The 16,591-nt window shown below is 32.6% G+C and overlaps 3 protein-coding genes across 4 annotated transcripts; 1 reads left to right on the forward strand and 2 right to left on the reverse strand.

Moving 5' to 3' along the window:
• Positions 1–276: 276 nt before the first annotated feature.
• LOC148202827 (PHD finger protein ALFIN-LIKE 1-like) lies at positions 277–3,921 on the reverse strand. Of its 2 annotated transcripts, none has more exons than XM_088109252.1 (5): positions 3,803–3,921; positions 3,673–3,705; positions 2,967–3,189; positions 887–995; positions 277–721 (listed from the first exon to the last, which is right to left on the reverse strand). In XM_088109252.1, the coding sequence occupies exons 1-5, from the start codon at positions 3,885–3,887 to the stop codon at positions 449–451; spliced, it is 723 nt and encodes a 240-aa protein (XP_087965378.1). In that variant the 5' UTR covers positions 3,888–3,921; the 3' UTR covers positions 277–448. The 2 variants fall into 2 exon arrangements, with proteins under 2 accessions (XP_087965378.1, XP_087965377.1); XM_088109251.1 differs by having other exon boundaries at positions 875–995.
• A 4,024-nt stretch (positions 3,922–7,945) lies between these two features.
• LOC148202828 (short-chain dehydrogenase/reductase 2-like) lies at positions 7,946–11,137 on the forward strand. The gene is made up of 4 exons (XM_088108666.1): positions 7,946–8,135; positions 8,899–9,157; positions 9,645–9,839; positions 10,334–11,137. Exons 1-4 carry the CDS (start codon positions 8,044–8,046, stop codon positions 10,727–10,729), a joined length of 942 nt encoding a protein of 313 aa, XP_087964792.1. The 5' UTR covers positions 7,946–8,043; the 3' UTR covers positions 10,730–11,137.
• A 1,293-nt stretch (positions 11,138–12,430) lies between these two features.
• Positions 12,431–16,172, reverse strand: LOC148202829 (nudix hydrolase 25-like). Its single transcript, XM_088108282.1, has 6 exons — positions 15,946–16,172; positions 15,109–15,159; positions 14,066–14,158; positions 13,704–13,798; positions 12,775–12,886; positions 12,431–12,696 (listed from the first exon to the last, which is right to left on the reverse strand). Exons 1-6 carry the CDS (start codon positions 16,009–16,011, stop codon positions 12,592–12,594), a joined length of 522 nt encoding a protein of 173 aa, XP_087964408.1. The 5' UTR covers positions 16,012–16,172; the 3' UTR covers positions 12,431–12,591.
• Between the last annotated feature and the right edge of the window lie 419 nt (positions 16,173–16,591).

A 16,591-nucleotide genomic window follows, 5' to 3' on the forward strand; every position in this document is an offset into this window, starting at 1 on the left:
GAAAAGTAAATTTAAATACAATTCAAATTTCTTGAAATAAACATGTAGCGTCCAATGCACATTATTACATATAAAGAAACAAGTAATTTCTCCAAAATTACGTTTCTGAATTATATCCAATTTAGTTTTAACTTACAAAAGAAGTGTATTCACTTTTTCTTCTCATTGTCGTTACAACTTTCTCTCATTTTCTCTAAATTCTCCATTCCTTTAATCTGTGAGTATTCCTCGTCAAGCAACATAACTAAAGTTTGATTAGAAGAAAATGTACTGGGATAAAAGTTGAAAACGGCCGCCTTTTACTTCGTGAAACACCATTGAAATAAAACAAAATTACAATGTGTAAATTGAAGCAAATATCATCATCTAATTATCGGATTGAAATTTGTCATATACTCTATCTTCTATATACTAAATGAACCTCTACAAGTGAAGTAACTGTATTGCACTATCTTGTGATCTTGTCAGCCATGAAACAAGATTCACCTGGGTCACTTATTCCCATTTCATTGCCTTCAGTCATTGACCTGCTCCTCCTCAAGCTGCATGATGGACATTTATAGCGCTTTAGGGTGTCAGCCTTTGCAGGGTTAATCATAACGCACCTCCCATGGTACCACCACTCACATATATCACACCCGATCCAAAGTTCATCTCCATTGTATTTTCCACCACAGCTTCCACAAAATATTTTAATAGGCTCACCTTTCATCGTGGCTCCCTGTGATTTTGTTTGTCAAAACAAAACAAAACCTTTCATCACATTCATATGCTTATTTTCATTATCACTATGGAACTTTACCATTACAAAACCAATACCTAACCAGCCAAAAGAAACAATAATCACTAGAAAAAAAGAAAGGAAATCACTAACATCGATGCTTACATCAGATTTGCTTCCGCTATCCATTGTCAGCTTCTCCTTAATTGGTTTATTGCCAGTAGCAACTTGAAAAACAGTGGAAAGAGCATTGATCAAACCAAATAGGCGTTTTCTGCCATAAAAAGTCCAGGAAAACATCAATAAACCATATGACAAATTACAGGAGACAGTAAGCAAAAATGTTACAATAAAGAAATCCAACACAAATCTTATATGTCGACTTCTTTTCCAATTGGCAATTGTAGAATGTTCTAGTTTAAGGAAAAACCTATAGTTGCTAATCCAAGATGCTAAAGCTAAAATCTCACTAGGATATAACACAAACACAAATCTCACTAGAATATGTCGAAACACAAATCTCACTGAGATAAGCTATAACCGGAGAAATAGTATGTTCAACAAACACAATCTCACTAAGATAAGCTCTAACCCATGGCTCTGATACCATTTTAAGAAGTGAACTTTAAGCTTAATTCAACTCCACAAAATTGGCTTATAAGGTGAGGTTGACATATATACTTCAAATTGGCCCTATCTAGTCGATGTAGGACTTTCAACACACTACCCTCATACCAAGGTATATACATATCGTGTATGGGACTAGACATTAATAGGTGGTCTGATAGTGGCCCGATAGCAGGTGTAATGATATGTCCAACAAACACAAATCTTGTTAGGATAGGCTTTAACCCATGACTCTAATACTATGTTAAATATAGTAAAAATTATGTATGAGATTAATCTCCCTTGTGTTAAATATACACATAGGGTACTCTATTTATAATAGATGAAATATAGGCTAAGTCTAAACTACAAATAAGAAATAATAACAAACTAAATAAAGATAAAAGATGAAGTTAAGATAAAGATAGTATATCTAACAATATTAAAGCCAAAGTCACAAGTTTGATTACCAATGGAGAAATTATTTAGGAAACGATTTTGTAAATTATATCAATTACACTGTAGAATAGTCTAGATGAGTTAAGTTACAATCAAAAAGTTCAATTCCTAGTAAGACACTTGCTGAAGAGGAGATTGTTAGAAGGAACATCAATTATCTCATAATGTAGGCCAAGTAGACTAGGTCCTAATCTAATTGTGACACTTGGATTACTATACCTTTAGGTAAAAGAGTTGTGTCATGACTATCAATTATAGTCGACGAGTTTTATTCCTATATGCACAATTGCTAAGAGGGAGATTGCTGCAAGGTGCATCCATAGTTCCATGGCATAGGCTAGGTAGGTTGTAAGTTTTAACCTAGTCATAAACACTCCATCCAATAATCCCATAATCCCAACCGTGTTATAATAGTACAGTAGTTTGCAAAGCAGCTACAATATCCCAAATAACATTGCCAAGCACCCAATATATCAAAGATAGAAGAGTTAACATATCTAATTTATGTGGCACACTTGCGAATGCTCGATAATTAAAAGTATTCAAGATTCAAGAAATGCATAACTAACAACCGGAGCCATAGTTATTGTTACTAAGCAAAAGTAATACACAAAAACTTAATTGAAACACAAGAAATTCTCACTTAACTGAGTACAAGTAACAGCCTAGATACTGAAAACAGAGTCATCCATATTCACAACCCGTCAATAAGATAAGACGCATAAAAGAGCAAAGATCCTGCCACGCCACAGAAAATGGAAAGCATGACAAAAGATGGATTGGCAAAAGACCCAAATAGCATCTAGTCAGTATAATAGGGATGTTGCATTTGATTTAAGGTTTTTTATGCAATCTAAATGCCCACTTTGCCTATACATCTTTTCTAGAGACCATCAAGCATAATCCTTGTTAAGAATTACAGCAAAATAAGGAACTCCCATATAATAGTAACCCAAAACAAAACCAAATTAATCTAGGGCTGAAAGCAATCTCCATGGTCTGAAACATACACAATTTCTTGACTCTTTAACATAATGTTTTAGATGAGGGTCCGGCAAAAACTCCAGTTATAACCAAAACTTCTAATTAAACAAGGTGCAAATGGACGTCTTTGATAAAAATACACAGCCACAGTGAACTGGGATTATTACATATGCATCTCTTCAATGTTAGATCATACCTTTCATTGTGGTTAAGCCGAGTTCCAAGGTAAAAGGCCACTGCAAGCAGCCATGAATCACTATGCACAGCAACCAGAGAAAGCCAGTCCTTGCGGCTCAGGTCGTCCCTGGCAAAATTGATTCCAAGAGCTGGCTCAGGGAGCTCCGGTGGAACTTCCTCCGATGGCAGAGCTACCTCCCAGGCCCCGTTTGGATGTCCATAGAGGCACAAGTTATCCTTCCCTTAAGGAAACACAATGGAAACTTCCAAGTTAATGGAAGGACATACCACATTATTCAATAATTACAAAACCACATATATTAACAATCTCAATCTAACTGAAATTAAAACCAGAAAAATGAACATGGATGTTACCCTCTGCTACCAGACCCAAATGCCACACAGCAAACTCAGTACTATTATTTGACTTTCTTACGCTAACTAAACAGCACATGAACCATGCAAAAGCTCACCTTTTCCCCATTACTATCTACCCATTTAGTTTCTTTCTCAATCTGTATCATAAAAACTCTACCTTGTTCACTCCAACAAGCATGCAGAACAATTAGCACACCCCACAGTTTGTTTTTTCAACAAATTCGCAAAACATAACGAAATACCAACAAAAAAAAAAACAAACAAATACAATATCCAATTTTCTTTTTTGAGGTAACAGAAACCAGAGTACAAAATTAAAGGCGAAAGGATCAGAAAATACCCTTTACCTGGATCACAGAGTCCGTAAAATTCATCAACGTCTAAGAAAAGAAAAAAGGCAAGGGTGAAAAAAGAAAAGAGAGAACGAAAAAAAAGAAAAAGAAAAAGAAAGCGGCATTGGAAAGAGAAGAGTAGTACCGTGAGTGAGTGCGCGAATAATAGCGTTTCTTCGGGCTCTAAAATCCTTGAAGATTTCTTCAACTGTGCGGGGCTTGGAAGCCATGCAGCTGGAGGGTAGGGATCAAAACAGCGTTAAGAGAATGAAAACAAAAATACAGAGCAGAAGAATATGTATTAATCTATTATAATTGAGATATGATTTAACTTAATTTTATATTATATTTTGTTATTATTATTGAAAATAAATTAAAATTCCATTTAATTCTCTTTTATTCATATTATTAATTTGAAATATTATGGACTTTCTTTAATGTAAATAGATAATGATATTTTGACAATATTTTTTGGACAATATTTTAATATTTAAGTGTTATTATGTAATTGATCTAAAATTATTGCACAATGAATAATAATAATAATTATAAACACTAATATAAACAAATCATAAAATCTTATTTTGTAAAAGTATCATTATCCATTATATATCTTAAAAACACGGTGTTTTATCTGTATACATTTCAAATATGATTCAATATTTAAGGACTTCTTGACTTACCGATTTAATTTAAATTTAAATAATAACAAAATTATAATGTAAGAAAATAGTTGCAATAAAAAATTATAAATCTTAAAAAAAGCAATTACACCTAATAAATATTAACAGGAAATAAATTAGAGTAATTTAAAAAAGAGGGTGTTATAAGTAAATTCCCGAATTCAAAATTAGTTTCAAATAATGTGGGGTTGAAATAATAAAATAGATTTGTCACTTTAAAATTAGATTCAAGTAATATATGTCAAATTTTTGGATAATTGTAGTTATCCAGGTTTCCAGAGTAATGGTGCGGATTACATTAAGATATGTACGACATACTTAGGTATAAATAATGAGTCCTTTAAAATTTTTTCACTGGAGATAAATTATTGGAAAAATAAACATTAAACACGATCAAATAACATGAAACAAACTACTTGGTATCTATTTAATTTATTTAAGTTTCAACTTTTCTTTTAAATAATTCAATTGAGTTGTTTTCCTTATTATATTACATTTTTTTTGTATATGTCACGACAGTTAATAATGTTTTTAATATTTTGTTTCTAATTAAATTTTTTGTTACTTATTATATTATGGTCGTACCTTCTCACGTGACAAAAAGAAATCTAAGTGTTACTATTACGTGTTAGTGTTAATATCACCTAATAATATCTCGTATTTAATTGAGTTTCAAATTTTTTTAGAATGAAAAAATATTGTTGATGAGTGTACATTTAGTTTTTAATATTAGATTCTTAATTAATATTTTTATTTTAATTAGGATTTGTTAAAATTGGGTTTATTTAGCATGAGATATAAAAACATGTTAAAAATGACTTTTTAATTATATAAATGTTCTTTGGATATTTTGAGGTGCGTTAGTGCACCTGCATCTAAATTGAGCTCATTGAGGTGTGAAAATAAAGTGGATAAAGTGTCATGACATCTTAAAAGATAAATCTAAGGACATAAGACCCTAGGAAAATGAGGTAATTAGGAATAATGTGAGACTTGAATATTATTGTTTGGTAATTGGTATTTGATATTTAGATGTTTTCTAGAATTATAATTATTATTTTTATTATTTAATGTTATTATTGATTAAATGGAATACATTATTGGTATGTTGTTATTTGGATTATTTGTGTGGCTTGTATTTTGGGCTCAAGGACAAAAGAGTCATTTTACCGTCATTAAATGGTGCAAAAATTAAATTATGGGGGTGTAGAAAGAAAAGGAATAAAAATAAAATATGAAACAAAATAGAAAGATTATGTGAATCTTTGATATATTTTGGTGTGTTTAACGTGTGAATCTTTGATATTTTAAATAATTGATAAGATTATGTGAATCTTTGAAATAAGGGGAGTTAACTCTGCTTTGTTTTGTTTGATGTGTTTAATATGTGATACCCATGAGTGATTGAATGAGTATGTGGTGTTGTGATGAACGTATTTCTGCTTCCTTGGAGGTTTCAGCTAGGCTTTATTTTGGTCTTGTTTAGTTTTCATTGGGTTCTCTAATGAATGATTTCTTGAGCCATATATGGTATATGTATGGTAAAGTGTATCGGCCCGGTGAAGCCTTTTAAGACAATGGTGGGAAGTGAGACTCGACCTTGTAGTTGTATGTGAGTAATCTGGTGGTGATTCAATATATAGTGAATGATTTTAAAAAAATTAGGATATGAGTTGGTGAATTACCGAGTGAGTCTGGGTATGAATTAGTTACTTTGACAAAAAGTTTTGTGATTATATGCTAGTAACTTGGAATTCTCATAGTGCGGTTGTTAATGATTTGATGTGATGACATATGAAAATGTTTATCGGTGTATGAATATATGTATTATTCGGAGATCTTATTCTAAGTAGATGTCTAATACTTATGTATGTTTGTATGACTTATTTTTGTTAGTTCATCCTTGCATGTTATGGTTGTAGTTTCTACCTGTGATGATCGTACTTGTATGATAGTAGATGTTGTTACAGGTGTAACTAAAGCGAAGTTGAGTGAGGAGATACGAGGAAGAACTATGGGGTTATGATTTCAATGTTAATAGTTTTATAACGAGAATCTATGAACACTTTATAATTACATTTGATTTATGAAGTTTTCTAAATTTAGTTAAAATAAATAGAAGTTTTTATTTAATTTGTATTCCGTAATGGTATGAGAGCTAAGTTTTCAAAAGTTTTTGTAAACCAGTAACATCCCAAGATTTGGCGCGTTACAGAATTGGTGTTAGGAATAATAGCTTGATTGAGAAGCGAAAGATATTAGACAGATTAGAAAGAGAACGATTGAGGCTTGGAAATTCTAGACAACTTCTAGAGATGGACTTAGTATTTAGACACTACCTAATGCATGTATGCAAATGTCTTGTAGATGATTTGTCTTAGACGATACAATATATGACGTCATACAGATTGCACGTCCTAGACGTTTGACTCTCTAGACGTTATATGAACACATTAACATATGTTGAATCAAATTCATTCAACAATTCTCATACCAATAAGGGTGATTTTACGATAAAGTTTATCTTTAACTAATGACTTAGTGAAGATGTCATCAAGTTATGCTATAAGGGAAGCGAGAGCTTCAAGCTGGAAGGCTACTGCGATATCGATTATGTTGGAGATAAAGGTGAGTGTAAAAATACAAATGGAGGTTGTCACTTCATTGAAAGAAACATAGTATTGTGGCTGAGCAAGAAATAGAATATGATTGCATTATCAAAACAAAAAGTTGAATACATATTAGTCGTCCACCACTGCTTACAACTCTTGGATCAAGAATCAGCTAGAAGATTACAACTATTTTGAAGGTAAAATTCTTATTTACTGTGATAATAATGTTTTAATTAGTTTATCTAAAAATTCTATATTGAATTCACGCACAAAGTAGATTAAGATCAAACATCACTTCGTACGTGATCATGTTAACAATAATTCTATAAATTTACAATATGTAAACACAAATCAAAAATTTAAATTTAGGTTAAAAAACAAAAATATATATTCAAAACAATTCAACCAAAACTCCCAACATTGTTACCGAATAAAGTTACCTTTTTTTGAAGTTACACAACAAAACCTTAAATTGACTTTTTAAAACTTCTTTAGAAATTAGTTTACAAAATATATTTAAAAATGTTTATAACTAGTTAGTAGTAGTATTTTTCTATAAAATTAATAGTATAAAAACATTTTCATTATAAAGTTAAATATTTACTATTTATTATCTTAAAATTAATTAGCTTTAATTATAACTTGTGCATAATAATACAATTTATTTATTTAATTCTTATATTTAAAATAATGATTTTAACATTTACACAAATTTTTTAGAAGACAAAGCTAACATATCGTGCTATGAATATAATTGGTATTATTTTTGTCCAACATAACGTTTAATATCAATAATATGTGAATCATTTAATAAAATACATTTCATGAAAAAGAAACTTCGAATTTAATTAAAAAAATAGTCCAAGTATACCTATAATAAAGTATTCATAGAAATTAAAAGATATATATTGTAACTAAAAGAACCAAACCACGCAGTAATTAAACAAAATTAATTAATTCAAGCAAATTCTAAATCAAACTATCTTCATTCTCCCTTCATGCTCCACCACCTGACGAAGTTCGAATTGGAGACAGCTACTGAATAGTCGCAATAGCCCCAGAGAGAGAGAGAGAGAGAGAGAGAGAGAGAAATGGGGAACAAAGAAAAAGCTAAGGAACGAAGAGAAAAGCGATTGCAAGAGATACGCTTTCAGATGACCGTTCCCTATTCTGATAATCAAAGGTTAATTTTTCCTTTTCTTTTTCCTTGTTTTTCATTTTTTAGTTTATTATTTTGTAATTCCCTTTCTCTTTTTTTGTTTTCGATTTTGAAGCCCACAAATTTAGTAGCAACGCCAGCTGACTTACGCTACTAGCTGACTTAATCTCTGCAAAAACAACCAGTTTTGTTGTTAGTTTTGAAAAATGTTACACTGAGCTCTATAAGGAAATTTGTTGCTCTTACAGAAAAAAAAGAAAAGATAGTTTGTATAATTTCAGGAAATCTCTACTCTAATGTGGTTTATGTAATTTACTCTGCTCTTTATTTTTTGGTGGTATAACTAGTCAATCCCACTAAATGGGGGCTGAACATGCACTAATTAGTGTATTTCACTGATTAATAAAATCGGTGTTAGAAAAAATGTGTTGATAGTGTTCCTGGGCAATAGTTACGAATACAAAAGTTGATTTTTTTTTTCAATGTTTTGGTGCATGCCATGTCTAGATGACCTTTGAACTGACCCCTTCATCCATATCTTCATTTTTCATGCACCTTCAGGCCAGTGAGGAGAAAAACTGGTGTTGAGCTTCAAGTGCAGGTCCAAATGTTAGATAAACGAACCTAGTCAGAGAGTATTGCCACTTGGCTAGTATTTAACCCTCAGCATGTGTTTTTCCCGACAAATTGTTGTTTCAGCATTTAAACTTCCGTAGTTTATGGAATTACAGATATTCTTCTGATCTCCGTAGCTTGTTCTAATTGTTGTTGATTTGAGGGTTCATAGGTGGTGGTCCAAGGAAACCGTTGCAGTTGTAACTGGTGGAAATAGAGGAATTGGGTTTGAGATTTGTAGACAACTTGCCGTTCATGGATTGACTGTTATACTGACCTCAAGAGACTCTAGTGCTGGTGTTGAATCGATTAAATCTTTGGAAGAAGGCGGCCTTTGTGTGGTTTATCATCAACTTGACGTAGTGGATCATTCATCCATCAACCAATTTGTGGAGTGGTTGCGGGAAAATTATGGTGGTTTAGATATTCTGGTCAGTTTCTAGCATGTGCTTTCAATATAGTAGGTCTGATTTTAACTAAATTAGCATGTTTTGTTGGGATCTATCCATCTGTTGCACCTCTTTTGATTTTTTTGATCTACAAATGTTAATTGTTAGTTTTTGTTAGTGGAGAGAGAGTTGATCACAACCTCTCCCACCCTCTCTTCCAAATCCTTCAAATCAACCTTATATCTCCCAAATGTTAGTGGGGAGTTGAATGCATAACCCTCCCACCCTCCTTTCCAACTTTTACCACTAGACCTACCTTATAGTTCCATTGCATCTCTTTTGATGATAACTTCATGCACTTCTCTTTACTGTTATATTATCAAATTATTTTTGTGTCAGATTTTGTTTGTTGTGGATCTAAATATGCAAAACATGGAACTAAACACAATAAGATGGTTAAATTTTTACACGCGGAATGTGGTTTAACTCATTCTTATTTATGCTTCTAAACAATATCATTGACCTGTAGGTAAACAACGCTGGTGTTAATTTTAATCTTGGGTCTGATAACTCAGTTGAAAATGCTCATAAGGTTATTGAAACAAATTATTACGGCATCAAGAACATGATTGAAGCTACTCTTCCATTGATGAAGCCATCCCTTGTCGGTGCTCGCATTGTAAATGTAAGCTCACGTCTTGGTCGACTAAATGGAAGACGGAATGTAAGTGAAGCTCTTTATTTATACTGTTTGCTAAAATAGGATTTATTGATCTTTTGATTCTTTCCCTTTCGAATACTCTCGTGTCTTCTTCTTTTGGTTAAAAACTTCCCATAATTTTCACTCATAAATGTTCATGTTCTGAAATACAAAATGCAGAATATTTTCCTTCGGGAATACTGACAAGATTGCTTGCTGACATAAATTGCTTAATTGTTGTTTAAGTTGTTGGTTACAGTAGGTGAAGTGTGAATTGCATGTCTTGGATAAAAATTCCTGTGATCAGACCCATACATCATTCCGTAATAAAATGAAAAATTCTTTGAATTGCTGGAATCCCTGTTGTAATCTGTAGTGATGTATTTGTAAACAACTTATTTAAAAACACAGTTTATGGTAAAGTATTTCTCTTTTTATCTCTGAAGTTGTATTGGACCAAAACGCCCTGTATGACTACTGCTAGATATAAATTTGATAACTTTTTGTTTGTGTGACAGAGAATCAGTAATGTAGCCTTAAGGGAGGAACTGAGTGATGTGGAATCCCTAACAGATGAGCTCATTGACAGGACTGTAGCTACTTTTCTACAACAAGTTGAGGATGGAACATGGACTACAAGTGGGTGGCCTCAAGTGTATACTGATTACTCAGTGTCCAAACTTGCTGTTAATGCCTATACAAGGCTTATGGCAAGGAAGCTTTCTGAGAGACCAGAAGGTCAAAAGATTTATATTAACTGCTACTGCCCAGGTTGGGTGAAAACAGCTCTTACAGGTTATGCAGGGAATAACACTGTTGAGGAAGGGGCTGATACTGGAGTGTGGCTTGCCCTTCTTTCGGTCCAAACATTCATGGGAAAGTTTTGTGCTGAGAGACGGGAAATTAACTTTTAAGCTGTTGCTTCTTGGGATTACAAGAATTTAAGCCCCTACCTACTACACTGACTTTTGGAAAATTTCAAAGGAATAGAAACGTGGAATTTTTCTGTTGGCATTTGACAAATTCTTCTTTGGTGTGGGTCACTTTTCGTCTTCCGATACACGTGAAAACTTTCCTACTATTCATTCTTCAAACGTGCTTTACTGTGAGGCAGACATCACGTGAAGCAGAGCTCACTATTCAGTTTGTGCATCATAACGTATAACTTTAGTTGATAACTTTTTTTTGGGGGGTTAATTAAATTTAGTTTTAGTATGCAGAATATAGGGTAGAGGATGGCAACCAGCCAGTAGGGGTGGTAATTATCTGCAATTAAAATTTCCCACAGATTTTTATATGGTCATGATTATTTTTTACTTCTATTTTATAATTTTAAATAAAATTATTTAAGAACAATTATTTAAATATAAAATTTTGATAAAAAAAATGTTTTTAAAATATAATTCAAAAGAAGTTACACAATAAAATATTAATATAAATGATCTTTTTAAAATAAACCTTTTACCCTCACTTGTTCTTCTATTTAGAGGGATGGTTGGTGGGCTTTTCACTGGTGAGGCATTAACAAAGGTCAATTTCGCTTTAACCTTGTTTCATATTATGCACTTATAGCTAATCATAGTCCTAATTAGTGTTTTTCTTAGGTACATAGAAAGGGGTAGATTCGGCTAATTTCCTTTAAGTCGAAATTTCACCAACCGAGGGGAATGCGCAAAAGAAAGTAGAATTTAGATTCTTTGTTGAATTTTTTCTGTTGTACCTTCAAAATACATTGATGGGCACCAATTTTAATGTTTTAAAATATATTTAAAAGATTTTTAAAGTACCAACATAGTGTATTTTGAATGCTTTGCACTCAAGTAGAATATGGACTCAAGTATGGAAGTGTGAAGAAAATTGCCATAATTGATTCCATCACATGTCGGATGCAAAGGATCCAATTGGTTCATTCTAAATTCAGAACATTATCTACTTTAACCTGCAAATTTGGTAGACCATATTTTTACTATAAAGTACTTGGTAGCCCGCTATAAAATCCAAAGGCATTATAGGGTTCAGGATTTGAAAGCTTAAAAGTTCAAAAGATTGTGATACTAACTCGTTGGCTTGCTATGGAACCAACAAGTGCAATGTGTTTTTCACTCTTTTTAAGAATGATAGGACTCCCTTAAGCTTATGAAGTTAGATACAATCGGCTTGACCACAACAGTTTTGGTGCAGTTGGTTTTACCATAACTCGTTGGCTTTCTTCCTGAATGAACTACCCAGTTGACCTTTTTGTAATTAGATTGATTTGGAGAGAAGATCCAAAATCCAAAAATGTTAAAGCAGAAAAACTCTCCTTAACATCTAAAATATAGACACTACACTCACCTGTTTGAGTGCTGAAATCAAATTTGAACCAGACTACCAAAACCAGTATCCTACACCTAAAGCGGAACATGAAATCAATCTAAACACCAAAACTAACCTAACCAGTACAAGTTTTTGCCATAACCAAATCTTACATTATTTAATGGAAAAATTATCGTAGAAGGTAGAAACTATTTCGCAGTGTCTCATAAAACCACTCATGATACTATTCTGCCGCACGATACTTCCTACTTTATTGAACAATTCTTCTATACACATTCACAATCCTCCTTGCAGCAAGGTTTAAAATAGAAGCATTTGCTCATAGCTTATTATTACAAGAAGGTAAGTACCTAATAGAAAGTTCTAACTATCGTCCCCCTTTACAAATAGCTGAGTGCTACCGAAACTCAGTGAAATTAGACAAGAAAATGGATTGAACTACAATGCACACTCATAACATTCACCACTTTGTTGATTTACATTTTCCAGATATTGCACTCCCTTGCAAGTAAGGCTTGAAGGTTCTTATAACCTCTTCGTAGGTTGGTCTCTTGTAGTCGACTGCCTGGAATCAGTAATCAGTAATTAGTTTTTCCAATAAATAAAATTATACCTATTTCAAATTTCACTTTTCCTAACTAACCTGCTCAATAACTTCTTCAGGGTCTGCCCATTTCCACTCGGCAAATTCAGGTTCTGCTTCCCCATTGGACAAGTTGACCTCACTATCATCTTTTGTTAATCTCATAAGAAACCTATCAAATGTTCGTAACCAATGTCAGAAAAAGCATAGTTTTGATAGGATATACACATTGAAACACTCAACTGAAGAACCAATAGAAAGTACTGGTTATTCTGACAGTACGATCATATAACTGGTGATTATTACAATTCTCATTCTCACCGCTGAGAAGTAAGTTTGGACCACTATCCATTTGTTAGTTATGCATATTTTAAAAAACCTTTTGGGAAAAGTGGATTATTATTCATATTTACATTGAAGTACACATTAAAAGGACACTAAACTTGAAACTCCAGATCAAAGATGCACAAAACACAAACACCACATTTGAATACAAAAAGGATTCCAATGTAATATCCATATACTAATAATACAGGTCTCTCTCACTCACACTCAGGATTTTCACTTTTGCCTTTTCAGTTTTCATTATGTTGATTGTTGAAGTTTGTTCCCTTTTCCAGTTGCTTACATCTTCTTCAGCTAAAAGGAAAAGAAAATATTGAGTTTTAAACTTCCACATATTGAATTCAGATTTTACATTATATAACTGCCTTTTTCATTTTATTTTACAAAGTCAAGTAGACCAACATCCATCCGTCCATCTTGCTTTCTATACTTCCAAGCTAATATTTTAGCACCTTGCATAATGTTTCATGTGTTCATAAACTCTATTCCAAATGTCTTAACCAGTGTTATGGACCAAACTGACTTAATTCCAGTGGTAAATTTTTTCAGTATAGAGATATGCTACCAAAGTTTTAGACACAGGTAATTTTTTCTGAAGTTAGCACTGAACTAATCACATGAAATAAGTAAAATAAAATACACACCACTTTTGTGCCTGTCCATGCCATTCACCTCCCCAAAGGCGATTGACTTTAGCCTTCACAGCAGGAGGGAAGTCATATGTCAACCATTTCTGAACCTGCAATGCACAAGCTAGGTCAATTGTATGAAAAGATTAAATCCACCCAGTTATCAAATGATGGGTGTTTAAATTGAATTGTTTAATGCTTACAGACATTGCTTTTGTTTGTTGTATTACAGAATGGTAAAACTGCATTAAACTCGATTAATTGAATGTTGTAAGATATCACTGATCTATACACAAAGCTTAGGTTATATATAAGGAAAAGAATTGCTGCTTTTGCAGAAAAAGCTAAATCCAAATGAGAAAAGGTTTTGCCCACACCTCAGCAATGATTTCAGCAGATACTATGCCAGTTTCTTCTCGAAGTTCCCTAATGGCAGCAGATTTGGGCTCCTCACCTTCTTCAATTCCCCCCTAAGAACCACAGAGACAGTCAATTATGTCTGAAAATTTTAATACCATAAAGAGATAAAAAATAATTTATTGATTACAAGCAGTAGAAAGGTCCTTCCTTAATAATCCTGCAAAGGTTAAAAAAAACTCAACAAAAAATCCACTCTTACATTGAGTTTGAATTCTGGTTCAAGGTGACAAAACCATCTATACATTATAACTGTAAAATTATTAGAGCAATTAATATTTTAACCTTATTGGGCTGGGTTTATACAGTAGAACATGGCATAATTATTAGTATTAGTCAGAAAATAGAATTAATAAGTCAAAGGACATCATATCAAACTAATATAAAAAATTCAGAAAACTATTAAGAGTCACCCTTTTCTTTTACTCCACTTTATCCTCCAAAATTATATAATTTCAGTAATAGTATAAATTCTTTCTCGCAGCAAGATTGTTCAGTATACTGTTTAGCCAAGATAAACCTAGATACATAAGGAGATTTTTGTATATCGAAAAATGAATGGTGAGTGGTAATAACAATGCATTTAAGTACTTTTTTTATGTAAGCAATATGGCAGCACATATAGAAAGATTCCTTATGGTAAAGATATATGCGAATGTGACTCAACAGTGTCATTGGCATTGTAAACATTACTATGTTGTCAACATCAACAGGAGAGAGACAGGGATGTTAATGAAAAGCACTAGCAAGCTCTCACCACTAAGGTAACAGTAATGATTGCTTGCAAAAGTACTCATCTACTAAAATGCCAGCATGACCAGACTAGTATATATGTGAAAAATAAAAACTACACCATACTATACAAAATAAACAAGGTTCTGCACTATACAATGCCTTCACATCAAAGATCTTTTTTCAAGTTATACAAATCACTTGAATTCATGTTAAGGAAAAAAAAAATGTTAGGCAAAGGTGTATATAATAGTTCATAACCTAAGCTCACCTGAGGCATTTGCCATGCTCCTGGGACATTCAACCTAGAAGCCACAAAAATCTGAAAAACAAAATTAAAACATGAATTCCCTTGTTTGCACAAACAACCATCACTTAACAAAATTGCTGCACACTATGTTGGAAAGGAAACAAAGTATTTTACTTTCGAAACACGTTCGTCTCCAACTCAGTGAACAAGCTAAAATCATACACAAACCCTGAACAAACCCAAAAAGGTACAATAAAAACCCACAAAAAAATCAAATCCAAGCTCTCAGTTCGCTAGCTCATTTTCAAAATGTTCATCATCCAAGGAAAGGGTTTGAATGAAAACAGAACAGAGCAAAGGATCTAAGTTCATCCAAGGAAGAACTCCATATTTTCAAATCTGGAAAACAATCTCCTTAAAAAATTTAAAGATAAAAACAGAGCAACAAGGGAGTGTTTTTCTAACATATTGATCCAACTTAAGTCCTACTTTATGGTCGGTGAATTCAAAAACATCAAAAAGAAAAAACATTTTGAAGAAAAAGCAAAAGTTTAACTCCATGTTCCAGCTTTTAAACCGCTAATAGAAATCTACAGAAAAAAAAAAAGGAAACCCACATGAACATAACACAAATTTAAGATCAGAAACACACCACTGTGTCCCATAATTTAAAAACAATATTTTCTTCTTTTTCTGTAAAAAAGTTTTCTAGATAACCAAAGGTCATGACACTGATATCTAGAGACCGTAGAGGTCACCTAAAGAAGAGACTTTAACAACCAAAACAAACACACGGAATGCATTAATATTCCGTAAAAAAAAAGACACAAAAATGAAGAAAAGAACAGGGTTAGAAACCTGGTCATCGGAGTTGATGAGACAGACACCAACGTTGGGACGGTAACCTTGTGGAAGACCCTCCATGGCTTGGTGTTGGAAGGAAGAGAAGAGTAACTAACCTTTTGTATTTTATTTACTTTTGTTTGTGAGTGTGAGAGCGAGAATGAGGAGAAAGAGAATGAGGAGAGAGAGAGTGAGGAGAGAGAGAAGTGAGGGTGATGGTGGTGTGCGTTGAGAAAATGGGAATGAAAAGAATAATGATAAGAAGTGAGAGAGTGGTATGAGAGAAGGGGAAAGTGGAGTTTGCGATTCTCACCAAATCTCCCATTTTATTATTCTCTTCTCTATGCTTCTTCCAATTATATCCTTTCTTCCTCTTCCACTTCTTCTAACCAACCAACACCTCCTCATTATTCATCTCAAAACCACACTTTTTTTTTTCATGATTTCTTCAATTTCCTTTATCACATGTAATTTTTTATATTCATTTTACACCACTTTTCTTACTTTTTATTTTCATTTTCAAAAAACTATAAAAATTCATTTTTTTTAAGATTATTTTACCCTATCAAAACCAATGTCCATTTATGCTACTCTTACTCATTTACTATTTTATCATTTTTTTCTTTCTCGTTTTAAAATATAACAATATAAATTAATTTTG

This window comes from Vigna umbellata, chromosome 3 (assembly GCF_029865625.1).
Source record: "Vigna umbellata cultivar VRB3 chromosome 3, Vumbellata_1.0, whole genome shotgun sequence".
NCBI lineage: Eukaryota > Viridiplantae > Streptophyta > Magnoliopsida > Fabales > Fabaceae > Vigna > Vigna umbellata.

Coding starts and splice junctions, on each gene's coding strand:
- LOC148202829 (XM_088108282.1), bottom strand. CDS start 16,011: ATGGAGGGTCTTCCACAAGGTTACCGTCCCAACGTTGGTGTCTGTCTC. Junction 13,799..14,065: donor CTGCTGAAATCATTGCTGAG/GTGTGGGCAAAA, acceptor TGTGCATTGCAG/GTTCAGAAATGGTTGACATA. Junction 12,697..12,774: donor CTGAAGAAGTTATTGAGCAG/GTTAGTTAGGAA, acceptor TACTGATTCCAG/GCAGTCGACTACAAGAGACC.
- LOC148202828 (XM_088108666.1), top strand. CDS start 8,044: ATGGGGAACAAAGAAAAAGCTAAGGAACGAAGAGAAAAGCGATTGCAA. Junction 8,136..8,898: donor CCCTATTCTGATAATCAAAG/GTTAATTTTTCC, acceptor GAGGGTTCATAG/GTGGTGGTCCAAGGAAACCG. Junction 9,158..9,644: donor ATGGTGGTTTAGATATTCTG/GTCAGTTTCTAG, acceptor ATTGACCTGTAG/GTAAACAACGCTGGTGTTAA.
- LOC148202827 (XM_088109251.1), bottom strand. CDS start 3,887: ATGGCTTCCAAGCCCCGCACAGTTGAAGAAATCTTCAAGGATTTTAGA. Junction 3,706..3,802: donor TATTCGCGCACTCACTCACG/GTACTACTCTTC, acceptor TTCTTTTCTTAG/ACGTTGATGAATTTTACGGA. Junction 3,190..3,672: donor TTACGGACTCTGTGATCCAG/GTAAAGGGTATT, acceptor TGTTTCCTTAAG/GGAAGGATAACTTGTGCCTC.